Genomic DNA, 21,544 nt, shown 5'->3' with positions numbered 1-21,544 from the left:
TTTACTTTTTTTCAAAGCATCCAGCAAGTTACGCGTGCACTGTGCCAAGAAAGCAACAAGAAAACCTGCACAGGTATGGCGAACGCAGTGTGTTGTGTGTCTAGTAGTTCTGGTGGAGAAACTCTCTGAACCCCTTCACGCGGCTGAAGGGGCCGTCAGGGAGGCACCGCTTCGTGTTGTCTGTTAGATGCACGTTGAGGAGGAACCAGGTGAAGTTGCGCCGCCTGTTCGGTAAGTTCATGACAATCCCAGCCTACGGAAGATAGAGCGAATAAACGTTTGTGGTTATGTGCGGAAGAAAATGAAGCCATGCAGTAGTGTACTATCAGCAAAGAGTGAAAGGCGAACAACCGAGTTGAGCCACGAAAAGCAAAATAAGAAACTTTCAATCAGGGGAGGCTCAATACTAGCGAAGGGTAACTTCACTTCGAAAGCACGAAGATTCTACTTCAGAAGTGTTTATAAACCTCGCTTTTATCTGCTCTCCAAGAGCGAATATGTTGGTTTTGTGTGTTTCCACCTCAGTTTTCTTGTTGCCGTTTCATTCGTTGCTGATAGTACAACAACACAATTCTTTAATATAATCGTGTATCTATTAAAAATGCGAATGACAGTGTACAGACACTGCCTGAATTCCTTGGGTGTTCCTCAAGTGTTCTGTCTGCGAGCGAAGTAAAATCAAAACTAATCAGATACAACATATTCCCGTGCACGACGAAACAATCATTGTGAACAGCAGCTTGCAGCGGAGAGTTGCCAGAGTTTCATTGGCATATTCAACTAGGCTAGCAACAATATGAAACAGTGGACAGCGTTCCAGCTCTACTCAAACCTCGGTCATTCGAATTAGGGACATTTCTAGCGTGCATGACCTGTAGCACGACAAAAGAACAGCATCAATAATTCCTTCTTAAGCAAGCATAGCAAACAAGTGAGTTTTCGTTCAAAGAGCCTTCATTGGAGTTTTCAGAGATCTGATATTAGGTGAAGGTGTCGTTACCGATCGGTAAAACCTCCGATTAATAACTACGATCCAACAAAATTTCAGCATTTATAGGAAAAGAGGAATAAGTAGGACCCGCAACAACCTTATGGAAGATAGAAATAGGTCACCAACAACACGGCTCAAATACTACGGCCTATTGAAGAATACTGCTGTCTGTGAAACCTGAATATGCCAGCTTCTCTGGACTATCTACCAGCAAGGCGCGTCGACGTAGGCCGCACGTTACAGAACCTTGTGTCAACGCCGCATGGTTCACCCTGACACAAAATGAATCTCACCTTCTCTTTCATTCTTTCCAGCGTGTCGTGCGACTGGAATATGTTGGGCTGTCGGTTCCGGAAGCCAACGACTGTCTTCTCGCTGTTCAGGTTCGCGAGGGCTATCTGGCACGCCTGCAGAGAGCGTGAACGGACAGAGTGCAAGATCAACGCAGAGCGCTTCACCGCGACGGTTTACTTGACAAAGGTTAGTTGACTGGCCATGAGCCACGTTATTATGAAACATGGTACCAGTGCAAGAAACAAGGACGAAGGGAGAAGGAAGACAACACGAACGCCGGTACACACAAAAAAAGAAGGAATAATGGGGCCCAATGTATTAGAAAGTATGTCAGTAAGGGTAGACAGCTGGGCTAGTTGGTTTGCATTATTATGGAACTTCCCATATTAATGCTAACCTTCGTCCCTTCGTCCTTGTTTCTTGTGCTGGTACCATGTTTCATAATAACGCAAACCAACTAGTCCAGCTGTTTACCCTTCATGAGCCACGTGCCCAGTTAGTAAGAAATGAAATGCCATGCTTGGAGCGCTAATGTCTTCGCGCATGCTACACTACTTGTCGCGGCTGATACAAGATGGATAAGCAAAGAGTAGATTAAAACAAATCTTCGCAGCTTTCACACGCTGGCCTCAAACACCACCCACAGAGAAAAAATCAAATACCAGGTGTTTCAGGAAAGACACAAAAATAGGCTTATTGGAGTAAAAATGTGGCTTCTGTGGCATAGTATTATTATTGTTGGCGGACAACGGAAAGCCGGTTGGTTAACTGTCCTAAGTAGTAAGCTGCTTAAGTAATTTCCGCTAATTAACTTTTTAACAATCACATCTAGGCAACTGGTTGGAATTTGCGATTTGCAGCCGCTCGTTAGTTATATCCACACAAGTCTTTAGAATTACAAAAATGGGATTATTCTCGATGCTGCGGCTCGAAAAAATTTGGCTACATTGTGCCAAAATACATGCACTTTCGAATAGCATCCAGGCAAAGCAACCTTTCCGGTGCACGTAACTAGTAAAAAAACACATTTTGTCTAGCCACAGCACCAAGGTTAATCGCGCTTTCTAAATTGTAAACATAGGGACGCAGCGGGGATTTTGGAGCCACTTCTAATTGCATACCCATAGAAAAAATTGAACATCCTATAAAAGAATATGGCAGTTTCCATCCGCCTGTTGATGCAGGCACAGTCGGTCTCCCTCAGGCCCTAGGCTTTAGAGATAACAATGGTCTTGTGATTGAATTTGCGGTAAAACTTAATAAAAGCAATTGGAAGATTTGGGGCTCAAAACCAGAGAGGTGACATAAGGTTAGAAGTGCAGGATTAAAAATTGCACTTAAAGAAAATGGCGAATGTCTAGACCATTAATAACGCTAAAAACTATAAAATATTAGTCGGGTAATGCGAAATTAGAGCGCTAATCTTCACCCGTGAAAGGCGCGGCAGTCACCTTCCGGTTGTCCATTCCTCAGCCCTCGCCATGGCAGGTGGCGTTTTGCTCTGCTGCTACCTGCCAACACGCCACATGTCATGTGCCTACACACGCCACCTGCCAGATGGCGTGCTATGCCGACAAAGGCGCGGAACGCCGGAACGGGAACCTAAGAGCTGTGCTCCAAGAAAAGCTGAGCGTGGTGGCAACCGCCCTCACCCCGCTTCAAAGGGGACGCTCCTATCCATCCATCCAACGATCCATCCATCCCCCCCCCCCCACTAACCCTACCGCCCGCTCCTTCATCCACCCGCAAACCCATCCATCCATCCATGCAAAGAAAATTATACTTACATGTGAGTAGTCTGTGACTGTAAAGGCGGTGCATTCTTTATACAGAGCGTCAATCGGAGTGTTGTAAGCGAGCGGCATGGCGTACTGTAGCACGCCCATTTGCAACGAGAATGCCACCAGAAGTCCCGGCGTCCCAAAAGAGCTCTCGATAGTCGGGAACGCCTTGTCCTGCGAATTTCCGACATTCGTACTTCAACCTATGTGCCAGAAACAACAAGGCTGTGTTTGCGGGGTTACAGGGTGGAGATATAGGCTGGGTAAAAGTGAAATAGGGTCACGGATGTTAAAATATAGGCAGTATTGCATGGTATTGAATCAATGATTGTAATGGCTTTTTAAGGCAAAACGGCATATCCGGCCGGACAGCACTAAACGCATTGTATAAGGTTGTATCATATGGTATAGTACGGTATTCTATCGTTTGGTGCCAGATGGACTGAGCGACTCCAGAGAGGAACACTACGGATTGATTGCGCCTCACCCCACCCCCGCCCTCTTGGTTCTTCATAGTCTACTACCCTCCCTCAACACACTACATCGTTTTGAATTTCGCTTCCAAATCAATGCGATCCTGGCGGGTAAAATTATCTCTCGCGACTTGAGCTGTGGAGCGGAACGTACAAGCCACTCAACCAGTGAGGCGGGCAAGCTGCAAGTGGTATAGGGGCTTTACATCTATTACGTAACCGATTGCACCGCCGCTCTCTCATATCAAGATGAAAATGTACAGGGTCTGTCAAAAGTTCCCAGGCCACAAGCTCTGCTTTTGAGCAGTATCGTCAGGCACTCGACACCCGCGAAGCTCAAAATACCTGCGGAAGGTATCAAGAGCATCGATCTAACCTCTTACAACTTTGATAGCTTTTTTTCAGCATCTGAAGTGCCAGGTTATACCAACGTAAAACAGACCCTGGGGTCTGGGAACTTTTGGGCCACCCCTGAACCTCTTGCAACTGTTCACTAAATATTTTCAAAGCAGCTTTCTTCTGCTTGCAGAAACGAACTGAACTAAAGCTTCAAAGAGCGAGTATTATTTTTATGGTGTACTGGCAACTAGGTTAGACATATTACGATAAGCAGTGGATAGCTCTACAGCAGCCTCCCTAGCGGCTACGATGCAAAGAAGATTAGACCTATCAACGCATAGCGAGCGGTGCGCTGGCAGGATGCCGCCAGGCGGCACGTCCCTTCAAGAAGCGCGTCACAAGCGTCGTGTAATGTATTCTAGTTTTTAGGCAACCGAGAAACCTAGTTGTCGCCATTTGTTATATAGAATTGTCGATATATCGAACTATTTTGCGATCACCTTCGAGTGCAATATATCCGGGTTATCCTGCATTCATCACACTTACTTTTGCTCTCAGTTGCTTTCATAAATCTTACCCGTTCAGAAATGTACCATTCACGTTGATTCTTTCTAAGCTGTTTCATGCGCTTGGCATTCGTTCTTGCATTACAAAACTGACTATGCCTTAGTCGCAAGTGTAATCGTTAGCCATATCGTTAAAAGCAGTATCTGGGACAAAAACTTTGCGCTGTTTGCTATTATTGTCCTCTACGGGAAAACTCGGCAGACCGAATACTTGGCCAGCAGTTCAAATATATGACCGTAAAATCAATGGTACTTGAATATGTGTTTCCATTCCTCGGCGGTAAATTTTTCTTATGTCACGAAGATATTACTGGCCCGCCGCGGTGGCTCAGTGGTTAGGGCGCTCGACTACTGATCCGGAGTTCCCGGATTCGAACCCGACCGCGGCGGCTGTGTTTTTATGGAGGAGGAAAAACGCTAAGGCGTCCGTGTGCTGTGTGATGTCAGTGCACGTTAAAGATTCCCAGGTGGTCGAAATTATTCCGGAGCCCTCCACTAAGGCACCTCTCTCTTCCTTTCTTCTTTCACTCCCTCCTTTATCCCTTCCCTTACGGCGCGGTTCAGGTGTCCAACGATATATGAGACAGATACTGCGCCACTTCCTTTCCCAAAAAGCCAATTAATATTATTATTATTATTATTATTATTATTATTATTATTATCTTCATCATTTTCGACTATGTGGGAAAGTATGCTGTTATGCCTTTTATCAGCTACCACGACGTCCTTCCCTTCTTTTAGCCCAAGTATCCGACCAGGCGTTTCTAAGCAATTAAACTTATTTTAAACTTAATTCCAAACAGGGCAGGTGAAGTCAAGGCTGCTACCCTGGTGCAACATACTAAAAGCTGTCCAGCTTACAGCAGCACAAAGCGCAAGAGGACAATCTCGCTTGACGATCTCCGTCAGCGTGGGTTGTTCTGCTTTTGCCAGCATTCATAACAAAGGTTACAGATTACAGCGCCGCGTGTACCATTTGAATTCTAGTCTAGACGATCCCTGCATTGTTGTTCTTTAACAAATAGCTCAGCAGTCCGCGATGCGCACAATGTCTGGTTTCATTATCACGGACACAGTTTGTGAGACGTCCAATTGAGATAGAAGTAACGCTTATGCCTTCATTTGTACTTGTCACAGTGCGCTCACTAATTGAATAGTCAGATTCAGTGTACATAACCATAAAATAGTGCGCATATAAGTTGCGATAAAGCTTCCTTTAACATCTAGTGACAATGACGCTTACCATAACGGGTGGGTATGAGTTCGGGCTTCTCAAAGCGTTGGCAGGCATGGTGATGCACTGCTTTCTGTCTGGTATGGAAAGGACGCTTGTTATTAACACCACGATGTCGACGTCAGTCCTGAAAATGGAACATGAAAATACAAAAATAAAACAAGATATTTCTTTCGAAACAAGCACTATACGAGGCAGGGCCTGACCGAAAGAAGAGATTTCCTCAAACTGGAGCAATACCTTCACCTTTCCGGTGAGCCCTCTAATGCAAGCCATTGCCATAGCGTGCATGCGTACATGTTACGAGAAAGCATACATGTTTCCAGGCCAGCTCCTATAGCGGCACAAATGATTTATATACTTTGCATTTGCTAGCATACACTTCATCTCTAAACTTGCAGAGCGCATAATTGTGTAGACGTCATCATTAAACTAACGAGTTCAAATTGAGAGGCACAAAAGTGATTTTATTTTCAATTCCCAATTTTCCGCACGTCAGTACGCCATTTCCTGCTGAATGAAAGCCAACAGATTCGTAGTACATACCCAGCAATTCTTGACAAAATCATTTGTGAGCGGGAAACTATTTATGCACGCAATTATTTCATAAAATATAAAGATTTCACTGTAACAATCAATATACCCTCGGATCACCCGTCTTGGTGACTTTTTTTTTCTTTTCACGTTTTTGCTATCATCAAAGGCGTTCCCCATTGATTTTCCATGGCAGCCTTAATTTTTCGATTCGATCGATGGAAACACTTTACAAGAAAAATTTTGCTACATATCAGCATAATGGACCATTACCTTCAATATTTCCACAACAATGTCTTACAAGTGTCCAATTTTCAAAACTTTTGCCCGAGAAAGCTGGACCTGGTACATAGAATCAAATTTTTTATACTGCAATTATTCGACGCCGTTGCCCTCAGTGTTGATTTAAAGTGGCTCGGTTTCCAGGCTTGACTCGTGCCACAAAAAGTCCTAAGCCTTAGAGAGCGGCTTTTGCATAAATAATATGGTTTCAGGCCAACCACTCTTTGGCAATGGGCGGTCGTATTTCCTTCGTGGTACTTACGTCGCGGTGTTCTCAGCGAGGTATCTCAGGCTGTCCCAGGAGTCTGAACTGTTATAGTAGAAAAAACCAACTCCAATAAAAATTTTGTTGGCTGTTCTATCTTGTCCTATAATCGATCGAAGAGTCTGCAAAAGAGACCACACAAGTTTTCATCAGTTACACCGTTCAGGATGCAAAGGCAGGCCGGCAATAGGCAACAAAATAAACAAAATGGGAGGACCCTTAAGCTTCACCTTTAAGAGCAGGATGCGACAGCATGTTGCAGCATTGCCAAGGAATTAATGGAACGCCATCGTCTTTCGGTGCGACCCCTTGCCCGGACAATTGAAGAAAAGGAAACATACCTTGGTGGACACCCGAAAAGTGCCGTAAGGCAAGGAAAATAATTTTTTAAGGAAAAGAAAGGACGCCTGTCTCACATATCTAGGCGGACACCAGAACCGGGCCGTAAGAGAAGGAAATTGAAATTAAAATTGGTTTTAAGGAAAGGAAATGACGCCTGTCACAATTCTCGCTGGACACCCGTACCGCGCTGTAAGGGAAGCAAAATCCCTTCCATTACGGCGCGGTTCAGGTGTCCACCGAGATGCGCCATTTTTCGCTCACGGCCAAAGACGCCGACGACACCGGCTTTTCTGCGACACGAGCTCCTTAACGCTGTCGCGTTAAACAGAAAAGTCACCCTGCCAGCTCTGTCAACGTGTTGCTTGCCTGGCGGCTTACTATCCGTGCTCCCAAAGAGCGCCTGAAACGACCGTTGAAAAATATTTAAATGGACCATCTCGGGGGCTGCAGACAACCTGTTCATTCGTCTGTCTGTTCTCTGTGCATTGTTTTCTATTCCTGAAAGATGGTACAAATTGATCAATACTTGATCATCACAATTCCGTGTTTCTTTTTTTATAAAGCACACGATCTTTTTGCTTCTCCTCAAGCCCGTATTGCACTTCGCAATGGCTCTTGTGGAATCGAAGTCCAGTCCATGTGGGCATCTGTTTCAAAATGTTTCAAAATTTTAGCGGTGTCTCGCAGACCTCGCTTTAAATAAAGATTCATCTAGAACGAGAAGTAGTAGACCTGCTCATAGTTTAAGGGTAAAAAATGTACTTAGAAGGGGTCGAAAATAAAGGTATTTTGTCTGCGTTCCGAAGGATAGCGCGTCGATCGTTCGGCTGCGATAACTACGTTCTTAATTTGGATTCGATGCAAATGGGGCACAGTTTTCGATACCCTAGGGCAAAGCATCCAAAATTTCTTATTGCATGTGACAAATGTTTCGCACCCCGTACCTGTGATGAGAAGTTTCAAGGAGCGAAGTTCGCATATCTGAATACAAACAGAAGTTGGCCCGTAATAATAAGGTAACCCATCTATCACACAAAACAACTCTTTCACCGAAAAGAGGGCGTTTATAAGTTAAAAAATCAGAAAAAAGACAAGTGTCTCCACATCGAAGTAAAATGCATGCATCGACAGCGAATTTCGGGCGCGGACCCAAGCGACCATTCAGCCATTCAGTTCAAAACGGTGGCAACCCGTCCTCTTGAAGCGAAAGCTTCACTACGCTAGATAAAGCCGCTCTTAACGTGTTACTAAATTTCACATTCTTTGACCTTGAATCAAAGAGAAACCACGTGACAGCTATAACTTAACTCAGCCGGCGCAGCCGCCGACGACGAAACCTAACGCTCGCCTCTGTTTCTGTAGACCGTCGGCGTTCATTGCGTTCATTGGTGTTGGCGTTGACAACGTTATTCTACACACCGATGATTTTGAGGAAAGGAAGGGCACATAACTTGCTCCCTGCGTGGTTGTAGTAGTAGTAGTCGTTTAATAAAATAATAATAAAAAGGAAGGAAAAGATTTTTTGTTATCCCCGGCATCTGCCATCGATACTTAAGCACCTGAGCTGGGGCAGCGGAAATAAACGATAGTAATAATAATAATAATTGGTTTTTGGGGAAAGGAAATGGCGCAGTATCTGTCTCATATATCTTTGGACACCTGAACCGCGCCGTAAGGGAAGGGATAAAGGAGGGAGTGAAAGAAAGGAAGAAGGAAATAAAGGATAGCATTTTCATTTTCAGAATGGAGAAATGAAATAAAAGGGGTGAACCAGCCGCGGTGGCTCAGTGGTTAGGGCACTCGGCTACTGATCCGGAGTTCCCAGGTTCGAACCCGACCGCGGCGGCTGCGTTTTTATGAAGGCAAAACGCTAAGGCGCTCGTATGCTGTGCGATGTCAGTGCACGGTAAAGATCCCCAGGTGGTCGAAATTATTTCGGAGCCCTCCACTACGGCACTTCTTTCTTCTTTCACTCCCTCCTTTATCCCTTCCCTTACGGCGCGGTTCAGGTGTCCAACGATATATGAGACAGATACTGCGCCATTTCCTTCCCCAAAAACCAATTATTATTAAATGAAAGAGCCCCGCCGCAATGGCTCAGTGGTTAGGGCGCTCGACTACTCATCCGGAGTTCCCGGGCTCGAACCCAACCGCGGCGGCTGCGTTTTTATGGAGGAAAAACGCTAAGGCGGCCGTGTGCTGTGCGATGTCAGTGCACGTTAAAGATCTCCAGGTGGTCGAAATTATCCGGAGCCCTCCACTACGGCACCTCTTCATCCTTTCTTCTTTCACTCCCTCCTTTATCCCTTCCCTTACGGCGCGGTTCAGGTTTTCAACGATATATGAGACAGATACTGCGCCATTTCCTTTCCCCCAAAACCAATTATTTTTATTATTAAATGAAAGAGGTGAGGGGACCGGAATAGACGATAGGGGGAGAGGTAATATACACAAACTCTTTACACAATCTTCATCATGAACTCATCACGCGCGCAACAAGGTGAAAACCTTTACTGGCTAATCAAGGTACAGGAGGTGTGAATGGATCAGACCGTAAGGAACCGGCCCTTGCAAACACTAGGTGGAGGCCCCTAGTTTGGGACCCCAGTGGCGGTGGCCTCCGCCCGGGCGCGCCCGACAAAAGCTTGTTGGACCTTTAAGTTGTGGCAGCCGAGCACGGTGGCCTCCAAGTGCTCGCGGGCTGGGAAGGTGGGAAGAGCCGTGTTCGAGATGCAGGCCCACACCATGTGATGCGTGTCAGAACACACCTATCTACGGAGCGGGCAGCTGCCGCTAAAGGAGGGGTCAAATGATTTAAGGCTGCTGGGCACAGCAATGTAGTGATTAGAAGGTGGAGAAGGAGCCGCTCATGCGGCTTCTTGCCGGTTTCTACGCTCCGCCTGTTAGCGTCTGCGCTTGGCAAGACGTTCTTCTATTTGCTCAGGCGTCTCCGCTGCTCGTTTAGCCTTCTGATAATTCTTTCTCTGCAGAGCGACCAAGTGCTAGGAAACGACTTCTGGGTCCCAAGAATTGATCTCCTGACGATACCGCCGTATAGCGGCGGCTGGAGTCTCCTTTTCGTCGCCCATATGAAGCCATTGTGGCACACCGAGTCGTATCACCTCAGCTTTTATACACAGAGCCGCACATACGCAGTTTATGCACACGAGCTCACCTGCGGCCGCGGCAGCGGCCGAGCTCTGACGTCATGCGCCGCGCACCTGCTGCCCTTCTCCGGTTGCTGCGCATGCGCATTCACGCGCTGCGCCGGCGGTCGTAGTCGGGCCGACGTGGCTTCTCGCGCAGCGGCAGCGGCGAACTCTGACGTCATGCGCCGCGCACCTGCTGCTCCTCTCTGATTTCGCGCATGCGCACTATCGGCGTCCCAGGCTCACGGCGAAATGCTCGACTGGGTAGCGTAGTGTAGCTCTCGCTTCAAGATCGGGTTCATTATCGGGTGGGGAGGTGTAAACAGCCCGGTAAGAAAGCGCGCGGGCGGCTGCGTCTGCTGCCGTCTGCTGCCACATTCCCTGTCAACCCCTGATTACTGGGGGCCCATATGAGGTAACGGTGTGCGGAGTCCGTAACCCTGGGTCGGTGGACGCCTCAGTTGCGCTTTGAGGCACGTGGCGGTGGTGAGAGAGAGAGAGAGAGAGAGAGAGAGAGGGATGTGGCTGCATGCATTAGCGCTGACAACGTTGTGGCAGACACGACGCACTGCAACAATAGGCAACAGCGTTCATTAATTTAACCGCCACTTGCCATAGTGGCAGGGTGGGCGCGTTGCCTATGCAATGTGGGGAACGCTCAACGTTACAGACACCAAGCCGCTTCTATTTGCCCGATACACCACAGCTTTCGCTTTCTAACCAGGTTCAGCTGTAGTTAAACCGCAGCTATATTTTTTGGGGGGTGGGGGTGGTTAGGACGTCGCGAGTTTCAGTCGACAGGAGGGAAGATATTTAAAGACAAAATGCCGATTATTCGGGCCACTTGTTACAACATGTTGAATTGGACAGCGCTAAAGAGGGTAATTTTTTGAACGAATAGCGAATAACATTGCAATGTGGCCCAAGAGAAAGAAAAATGCTTAATTCATACTGATGTTCCGAAAGACAACCGTAATCGAAAATAATAGTTTTATAGGATGATAGTCTCTCTTTGTAGATTTAGGGGGCTTGTCTTTCCAAGCGACTAAGCCTATATAGAAGCATATGTCGGAAATATAGAAAATATTCCCACCAAGTATACAGGAATCATAGAAAAATAAAGGAAAGTAAAGGAAATAATTCTAGCCTTTACCATGCTGACCATGCAGGAAGATGAATGCGTGAGCAGCCCGTCTATCACACTGCCCAAGAAAGAACTCGCCTATATCCAGAAAAAAACAACCACGAAAACATCCCGATCAATGAGCCCGGGCGACTGTTGGCAAGAAATGCCATTAGATGTGTCTTTCCCCTTTTCCTACAGAACACTGTTACCAACTCGAAAAAGAAGCAGTTGCAATTAAGCGCTCCTCCTGTTTGTTTCTATGTCATATTCCAAAAAAAAAATACTCTTCAGGGTTTTCCTTTTCAATAAATTATTTAAATATATTCTCTCTGCACTCAATGCGTTTTTTGCAAATCGGAAACGTCAAAACCGCTAGATAGGCCAGATAATAAATTTTACTCAGAAAAATATTCGAATGGAGCAGTCTTGGGTGTTCTCTTAAGCATTGTTCTTCTCGAGTGCCATACTTTCTGTACTAAGCTGCAGATTTTACGCTCTAAAAATTTGTGATAACAAAGAGGTATTGCTCCCGCTTCCTCCCCGCCCCAAAGAAAAAAAAATAACAAGGAAATATGGCGGCTACAGTTAAAAGTCTGCATCCTGCCTCACACTGCTCCGGTCCATAATGAAATGCACTTTTCAGTACATTCTGATCGCGCAACATAGTTGCCACACCGCAGTTTTAAACGGCATCCTTCATTTAAATACAAAAAGTGAATGAGGTACGGGAAGTACTCAGTGTGCTCGCAAATGTTGCGACAAGACGACGCGTCTTTGTCTGGGCAAAGCGTTCGTCATTGGCTGGGTTTAAATAAGGCTTTCACTCCGAAGAGGAAGTCCCTGTTTAAATAGGGCCTTCACTCCCAGGAGGAAGGCCAATTTAATGTTGCTTATAGATTATTATCATGTTATACATGGTTTAAGAAGTAATGACACCAGCCATGACACAAGATAGAGTAAACTTGTCCGGCGCAGCTATACCTGTGTGCTTGCATAATGACCCACTCCCAGACTCTCCACTGCACGTTGCTGGGCAAAATGAAGCACTTACGCTAATTATTTGGGTCGACAGCTGCGTGTAGTTCGTGACGATGTCTTTAGTCCCGTACATGTTCATGATGCCATAGTGATTAATCCTTGATGTCTTCATCTCGTTCATCTGGTCCCGCACTTCCGTGGAGCCGAAAATGTCTTGGCTGAGGTAGCTGCGTGTGAACCAAGCAAATATGCCCGCCAGCGAGAATCTTTCAGAATTGCATTCTCCACACTTCGACTTTGCGGTCGACACAAAACGGGCGACATGTAGGTCATCACGTTCAGGTTCAAGTTTATTATCAGTCAGTGCAACGCATCAGAGTAGTATTGCAGAAAGAGGTACCAAAGCGTGAAGCTCTAGTGGGACCTCTTGTGAGAAAGTCGATGTAGTTGTAAACATAGCTAAGCAAAGAATAAACAACGATTATAGCGGAAGACCAATGTGATGCACGTGTTCTCTAAGTCCTCGACACTTTATTTTACCGAGCGCCACTAAGGTCCGAAAATAACCCCAATTGGCACAAGCCTCACATGTAAGCTAGTTTCGCCCCAGACCGCTGCCTTCAGTATGTTTCCTTTTTTTTAATCAATGCCTCTAACTGAGAAATCTTTCTTTCTCCGTTCTTTCTCCGACGTTATAGCGGCGCTGACGTTACGTGAGGCTCGTATAAGCCGTAATCACTCGTTGCTGGCACCGCTGGACCCAACTGCTGTATGCGATTTTCGCCGCTGCCGAAGACATGCAACATGAAAATAAAAGTTTCATGCTGTTCTCGCACCAAATTCGTCGTTGATTACAGGAAAAAATCTTTAAATGCAAACGTTACCTGCGAATTAATTTGTTTCTTAATTCAATTTTCCTCTTAATTTTATATCTCATCTCCTCCGGCAGGTAAATTTCGATGTCTCCATATTTTTTCTTCTGCCTGTCTCACATACGCCGCGCTTCAACTAAGCCACTTTGAAATGACTAAACGGGTAGCAGACCACACCGAGTATCTCAAACAGCAGCACGGTATGAATCATCTTGTTTCATCATCGCCAACTGCTGTTATTCTTTTCAAAGAATGTTATTGCAAGCGAGTGTTGCAAGCTTAGGGAAAGGTCGCAGGAACTAGCAAGGAAGGAATGTGAAGCGCGAGGGGACGTGGAAACTTTTTTCCTATCTCTGTGTGTGCCTTACCTTATCATACGCGGTCATATTGACGAAGGTGAACCGATGGTAGCCGCTATAGGATTCCGATTCGATAAATATTATACTTCGGGCTTTCCGATTCATTCGTTATTAGCTGAAGAGTTTCTCCTTTATTTTAGTGAGTTAGTAATTGCCGAGTAGATCACCAAAACTGGTTATCCCTCAAATACGTCAGTGACAGAAGTTACTGCTTGGCAACGCAATAAGTCTAGTAGCGCTCCTTACTGTGTAAATCTTGGAAGAGCGGACGAGGAAACTTCCCTCTATTTGTAGGGAACTTCGCAAATAGCATTTCAGAAAAAAAATTTACAAACTTAGTGCCCCGAAAAACTTTTGTAAAGGACTGCACTTAAATGCGCAATGTGAATACGGCTCTTCGTGCTTTCAAAGCAACCGCAAGCGGTCGCCTCGTTTCGTGGTGGCATATGGTGTGATAAAACAAAATCAATTTTTTAGGAAATTAATTCGCGCAGTATCTGTCTGACATATCGGCGGACACCTGAACCGCGCCGTGAGGGAAGGGATAAAGGAGGAACTGACAGAAGAAAGGAAGGCAGAGGTGCCGTAGTGCTTGGCTCTGGATTAATTTCGACCACCTGGGGATCTTTAACGTGCCCTGACATCGCACAGCACACGGGCGCCTTAGCGTTTCGCCTCCGTCGAAGCACGGTCGCCGCGGTCGGGTTCGAACCCGGGTACTCAAGATGAGTAGCCGAGCGCCCTAACCACTGAGCCACGGCGGCGGGTCAGGTGTGATACCACAATCTCTGTATTTGGGACTTCTGTGTACTGCGCTGCTGAGCCCTTGCACGCTATAAACTTTTTTATGCTGTAGAAACAAGCCGGACGCCACTTCACTATGACTCACCGGACGTCGAAGGAGAGGCCGCACGTGGTTTCGGAGTACGGCGCGCAGGCTTTCCTGAACGCCTCCAAGCTGGCCTCATTTTCCACCACGCGTATCTTGCGTTCGTGGACGATCACGTGCGTGAATATAAGGATGTCGCAGATCTTGTCCGGGGGAAACTGCGATGGCAGCGACGCGATCAGGCCAACGGAACACAGCAATGGCGGGGGTGGTGTCGTTGTCGTTGTTGTCGTAGTCGTAGTCGTGGATGTGGTGGTAGTCGTTGTCGTCGTACTTTCGGTCGTCGTAGTCATCGTCGCAAAGGTGATAGCTACACGCGCGGGGTGCAAAGTGATGAAGCATTTTAAGACGGGTGTTTTTACAACTTATTAGAGGGGCCTTCCGGTGCCACTCTTTTCTACCATTCTGTTCAATTCTTTTATGCGTTTGTCTTTTTGTCATTGAAAAGCGCTCAATTTCACACTCACGATAGCGACATACCTTCTTTCCTAATGTCACCCAGTGCAGTGGCTATTGAGAACATCATTTGCATAAATACACTTGCGAACATTTGAATGGCTGTCATGTGCAGTATACTGTATGTGGAATGTGCTGGTTTTGTCAGTAATGTTTCCTGCTACCACTCCTGGCTTATAAAGAGAAATATACCCAACGCAATTTTTAACAAACAAGCTTTCAACCATAAAAGCTTACTTCAGGAACTGGGAGATAGTAGAGCTTCGCGATGTGTGTTGTAGATGTCCGCAGTAGTTTATACAAAGGCCTGGTGTGCGGTAAGATAGCAAAAAAAAAACACTTAAGAGAACTAGTTCTGCACTGAACATCAATTCCAGCTATTTCAAGGCAAACAGCAAAAATATGCCGCCACTGTCTAAAAGACGTGGAAGTGACGAGCGTTAGCTGTTTGGTTTACTAGAATTGATATGAACGAGGTTAAAGTGAAGTACACTCATTGAAATACGAACTTCATTCATCGTTTATCGTTTAGGGGGGTTTAACGTCCCAAAGCGACTAAGGTACGCCGTAGTGAAAGACTCCAGAAATTTCGACCACCTGGGGTTCTTTAACATGCACTGACATCGCACAGTACACGGGCCTCTAAAATTCCGCCTCCATCGAGATTCGACCGCCGCGGCCAGGATCGAGCACGCGTCCCTTGGGTCAGCAGCCAAGCCGGAAATACGAATTTGACATCTATTTACTATGGAGGCCGCCATCATGAATTCCTCGTACACAAAATTTCACGCCGAAGGGAGGTGGTAGGGCTAACGTTCTTAAAATTTACCGCGCTCTGAACTTAGTTACAGTGTCCTAAAAATGTTCACCGGCCCACATTTTATGTAAGCCGCGTATGGATATTGAGATTGTTTTCAACAATCTGTAAGTATTCATTTAAGGTCACTTCTTATGTTCTCTGATTCCGCGTCGCAGGAAAGCGCCAAGCATTCACAGCAAATTTATACCCAGCGCGCCAGAGCTGCACCCTTCTACGTGAAGAAACCTACGTAGCCTACACTTTTGGAACGGTGTAACAACTGCCTGCGTTTTGGGGCTTAGACTGGTTACCGCGTAGAGTATCCCCAGAGGCTTGCCAGCTGTGAACATAATTGTCTTCAATTGCCCATTTACTTTCTCATGATTGGCTACGCAATATTCAAAGCCAGTGTCTTCCTGACCCCAACACTTACTTGGGTAAGGCGGTGCAGTGGTGCCATATGGACCAGGGGGAGGACCAACTGGGGGCGGAGCAACTGGGGGCGGGCCAACTGGGGGAAGGGGTGGAGCAGTAGGTGGGAGTGTTGGAACGACATCACGGCCAGTTGTCTCCATCTGAAGAATTCGGGTTTGCGGCATTCCAGCAAAGATGAAACAAAGAAGAGGTGAATATGGTGTTTATTTGAAACGAGATGTATCTGCGTTACCATCTGCTTTCTACTACCGCAAACCATGCCGACTCATGCTTCTACGCAGTTCATTACGTTTGTGTTTCAGGACTCATATTCTTCAGGTCGAAAGCGCCTTCAATATATTGGCTTCTCTTTATTCATTAGCAGCGATGTACCAAAAACTGCACAACTACAGCTTTCTAAAATACAAGAGCCGATGCCGTGCCCTCTGGACAGCTGTAGGAATCTTAGCAATAGTATCACTCATGGCATGAACACAAGATTGCCGTAGGTATGTAATACCATTGGGTTTATCTTGTCATTCCTGATACACTTCAGCCGAGATAATAGCCACCTAAAATTTCTTCACGTTAAATAACAAACAGCGGTGGGATTAAGAACTAAAAATGTCGATTGGTGGCTACTATTCTGCTTTAAGGCAGCGCACTATCGCTTGATTACGCATCCTTCGAGTGCCTAATGACCTCGTTACGTGGTACTTTGCTTCCAATGACCAGATCACAAAGAGTTAATAAAACCTGGTTCGCGATTAAGCCTGCCTGCTACTGTTTCACCCAACTACTGTAGAACTGACCCTTTGCATGAGAGTTCAAGGCGTATGATCACGCTGATATATGCTGCACGAATCTTACTTAGTAACTCTAAGAATTCAAACTGCCGTGAGTTTTTTTTCTATCCGGCCTTTCTTTCATGCCTATCAAAGGGGTTCACAGGAAGATATCAGGCCTCCTACAACTAATCTCAATCATAATACGCGTGTCAGTAACAAGTCGGTAAGTACCGTCACAAAAACTTCTTTAGACAGTCTATAAACTGTCCATAGACTTGTGTCTACAAAGTCTATAGGCTTTCTATAGATGAACTCTAGAGAACAGACCATAGGCAGTACATTTCCTATAGACAATCTACTACAGACAATCTATAGATTTATGGCAATACACATTTAGTAGACCTTTGTCTATAGACAGTCTACAGGGTATCAGTAGACCATAGTATAGTATAGTATAGTAGGGTATAGTAGTACCATGTTCTCTGTGTTTTGAGGAGCATCGTGAAGAGGAAAAGGGTACTCACCCCAGGGGCGGGTGGCACTACCATCTCTCCACCGCCGCCGCCACCGCTACCGCTGCCACCAGACGGAATATTCCGGTCTCCTTCTTTCATATCAGTGTCTATAAAAATAAAAGATTACAAAATATTTATAATAGTACCGGCAGGAGCGAATTAACCTTTCTCGTTCTATTCACTCAACTACCATGCCCATCCCTTTGACTACTAAATCGGAGTGTACTTCACCCTTCTGCCTACTTCGTCCCTACTGCTGTCGCACATATCTGCCTTTTTATTTAAAGTACGACAAATATGAGAGTCGACAAATATGAGAGTCGAAAAATTTAGTGTCGACAAATATGAGAGTTCATTGCTGTCTTGCATCATCAACAACAAAAAAAAAACAATATCAACCAGCATATCACGACATTAAAATCACCAACTGGGTATAAGCAAAGCTTTCACTGACTTCACCAAGAATGCGCTACTCCATGCACGAGCACCTGTTCCTGTAAAATTGGTACACACGCTTAATTGGGAATAAGTGAATACATGAAGAATAAAAGGTGGCGCGAGGTGAGTAATGTAATATTGTGCAACAAAGGTATAATCAAACTAGGCATTATTAATGAACAGAAATACTAAGTACGAATCCGGGGCTGAAGGTTCGACAGTTTGATTTGATTTTTATTTTCACACATTTGATCCTCTTTTTCAGGTATACCTTGCAAAGCATCGCTAACAATAGCAGTTCGGTAAGGCACCATTGTTCTACGGAAGTCCAAGTAGTACTATAAGCTTGCAGCAAAATGTTCATTTATTACAATTTTTATTCGCTTTTATTCAGTGATTTCACTCAATCTAAAAAAAATGGAGTTTTTGCTAGAAGCTTATTACTTTATGCTTATGTAACATAAATTTGGCTTTCCACGCTGCCAACTTCCGCGCTCTGTTAAAGCCGATTCTGAGAAAAAAGAAAGAAAAAGCAGTGAATGTATAAAAAAAAAGTTCATTTTCTTGAGAATTTTTTTTTATTTTTACGTCGTGTTGATTATTTATGACATGTTTCATTATTCTAGCTTCTATTCTATCATTGCTACACAATATTTTATTATTAGTCCGACACCACCATAATCTTTACGACCATCACTTTGCATGCGCTGGAGGGTATTTAACTCAAGTTACCTTTTCATACCTCTAGTACTACGCCTCGGGTCTCATTCATGCCCATGCTTTCGCGTCTACTGTTCAAGGACGACTGTACAGAAGTTTTCACATCTCTCTTCTGTGTCATTTATGTGAGTAGCACTGGCACTCTCCAACACTTTTTTTTTTCGTCGTAATGAAGGGATCTTTAGAAACGTGTGTCGCTGAGCGATATTCTAATAAGGCTGTGTTTCCCGCACGTGCGCCGAATTTTTGAGGGTTTGCCCTGCAATACCTTGTAGAAAAAATTCCATAATTACTTACGATATTTTTAATTGTTGGTTGGTGCTGTTTCACTCTAAACCTTAATTGTCACGTGGTCTGCGTAGTAGGCAGCTTGCTACGAAAGACACAAGTCAAGGTGACGACCAGACATTTGCAGGGCGCAGCCCTTTGCAGCTTCTACAAAGAGCAGTTCGTTCTAAATCACGGCTTTTCGTTAAGTTCGCTAGATATGTTAAAGCAGGAGTGAGTTCTCCTAGCAGAAGCACCGACGCTGCGTCTTCGCTAGCACGCCATTTCTTTTCCCCATTACGTAATATTAGGCCGCCATGTACTCACACCTCCGTCAGGCGCCAGGACATAACTTGCCTCTGCTCCTCGTTGCGAAAGAAAGGATTTCTGTTAACCACTGAAGCAGGCTCTATGAATAAGTCGAATGTCAAGCTACCCCACAACGCATTTCAGAAAGCTAATTTAAGCACCTAAATTTATGTTGTCTACCTTTCCAAGGTTTATGCATACCAGCTCCCGGCGTATAGCATCTTAACTCACCCTTAATGAGTGTCGTGCTGACCAGGAAGATGACAGCGATGAGAAGCGCTGCCAGGCCTATACAGATGGACACGATGATCCAAGCCTTCTTTGAGTCGTCGCTATAGGTGCAAGTGCAAAAGAGAAACAGGGTGCATTATCACTTCTGAGCGCGCATACTACAGTTAGCTTTAATTTTACTCTGTACTGTACAGCGTAGCAGGAAGGCACTGTCCCGACATAGAAAAATTTTGGTCACTGCCGCATTGATGAAAATAAAAACATTGTCAAATTCTGGCTTGAGAAGTGCCTCTAGATTTTTTTCTGATGCTATAATTTACCGTCTTCAAAACAGAAATTATTAAGCTTAAACACTCCCCTCAGGGGAATTCCTACAGTACCTAGAATGTTTTCAAAACTTGTGTCTAAGCAAATTAAAAAAGTGGTCACTGCAGCGCAATGCAGATCTAAAATCTAAATCGGTTTTTTTTTTCACTTCGCTGTGCCCTCAGTACGCTTTCGTCAATGAATTCGACGAACGTTCCAATGTGCTTACAACAAATTTCGAGCACAACCACCATTGATGTGGACTACAGCGCCACAGCTGCACGTTGCATCTTGCCGTGATGCCAAAGAGGTTCTGAAACTGCGTGAAAGCTTATATGCGCTCTTCCAGTGCTCAATTTTTTATATAATTTTTTTCATTTACGAAGATTAAAGACCATATTAAGGTAAAAGATGGATGAGAAAATTAAGCAAAATGTTATAGCAAATAACGTGACAGAAATGAAGAATTCCAAAGTCCTACGTAAAACGTTAAACGTTAGGCTAGAAGTGTGCTTAAATTTCCGTACCAGTACACACAATTACATTGAAGGAAATTACATTAAAATGGGCCAGCAGTATCAGCGAAGTGACAAAGCGTTCAAGCAAGATTGCAGTCGTAAAAGAGAACAGTACAGCTAATGGTTCACAGAATACGCTGATGAGAGCAAAATTACGACGCGCTGTCGTGCTTTATAGTTTCCAATATAAACGCATTCAGTGCTTTAATCATGTATCAATGTCAAAAAGCTAGGAGGCGGAAAAATTGCGATACTTACGCCGGTCCCTCTGTAAACCAAATGTCAAGCATAGCTCGGAATTAGCCTCGTTGATCTCGGACAGATCGGTCGCTTTTTCTCTTAACGTATAGTCACGGCGCGCGAGTAAAGCTCGAACAACTTTAAGTACACAGTCATTTAGTCCCATAACGCTCTCTTCCTATCCCACCATAAGCGCACCGTCTCCCCGAACCACAGGGGTTACATAACCGCAGGTGTCACATTAAAAAAAAACAGCACTCTAAAGCCCACATGTCCCGTGTGACACGTAATCTCCACGTCCATGTCTTCCCATGGTCGCATCAAAATGGCTGAGTTTATGGTTACACTATAGCAACAGGCCTAAGCAGTTTACTGCCGAGGATAAGCATTTCTTTCATCTATCACTTATAAATGAAATAAAGAGAAGCTACCAGAGTGAATCCCTCACTCAGTCGCACGCTTAAAGGACTACAGACACCAAATTTCTGCTTGCGTGTTTTCTTCTTTCAAATGATGCGTCAGACATTATAATACATGGAACACCGCGTGGTGTTCAGCTACGACCGCTAGATAATTCATAATTTCGTTTCTTTTTTACACTGTTTCGGTTTCGGCTTCATCAACCGAACGATGGCTGGGAGTTGAACTAAGTCACGTGAGGCAATAAAAAAACAGCAATATAACTGCTGTTACGTCGTTTGTTCAAATTCTATCTCTTGAAGCATGCCGGCTTGAGTGCTCCAGCGGGCTAAAACTACGTATCAGCGTTTATATCGCAGTTTTTCCGTGCCTCACGTGATCTAAAGTTCAAGCACACGTCTCAACCATCATTCGGTTGGTGAAGCCAAAGCCCAAACAGCACGAGAAGAGAAATGAAATCTTCAGTTATTTACTGGTCGTAGGTGAATACCGCGCGGTGATCCATGTCTACTATATCTAACACTTCCTTTGCAAGAAAACAAAACGCAATGAAATTAGGTGCCTATAGTAATTTAAATTTTATTCGGACGGTTGCAACCAAGTGGGTTCTGTGAGCGTTCTATCCATTTTCCTTGATAACTTTTCAAGT

At 45.0% G+C, this 21,544-nt stretch overlaps 1 protein-coding gene across 1 annotated transcript; it reads right to left on the bottom strand.

Moving 5' to 3' along the window:
- Positions 1-21,303, bottom strand: LOC144134425 (uncharacterized). Its single transcript, XM_077667341.1, has 11 exons — positions 21,293-21,303; positions 19,412-19,512; positions 17,456-17,553; positions 16,163-16,304; positions 14,475-14,784; positions 12,428-12,581; positions 6,757-6,881; positions 5,688-5,805; positions 3,073-3,240; positions 1,285-1,398; positions 1-253 (listed from the first exon to the last, which is right to left on the bottom strand). The coding sequence occupies exons 1-11, from the start codon at positions 21,301-21,303 to the stop codon at positions 101-103; spliced, it is 1,494 nt and encodes a 497-aa protein (XP_077523467.1). The 3' UTR covers positions 1-100.
- Between the last annotated feature and the right edge of the window lie 241 nt (positions 21,304-21,544).

This window comes from Amblyomma americanum, chromosome 5 (assembly GCF_052857255.1).
Source record: "Amblyomma americanum isolate KBUSLIRL-KWMA chromosome 5, ASM5285725v1, whole genome shotgun sequence".
Classification (NCBI taxonomy): domain Eukaryota; kingdom Metazoa; phylum Arthropoda; class Arachnida; order Ixodida; family Ixodidae; genus Amblyomma; species Amblyomma americanum.
The sequence above is the reverse complement of the archived record's forward strand: the minus strand, read 5'-3'. Positions and strand labels throughout refer to the sequence as shown.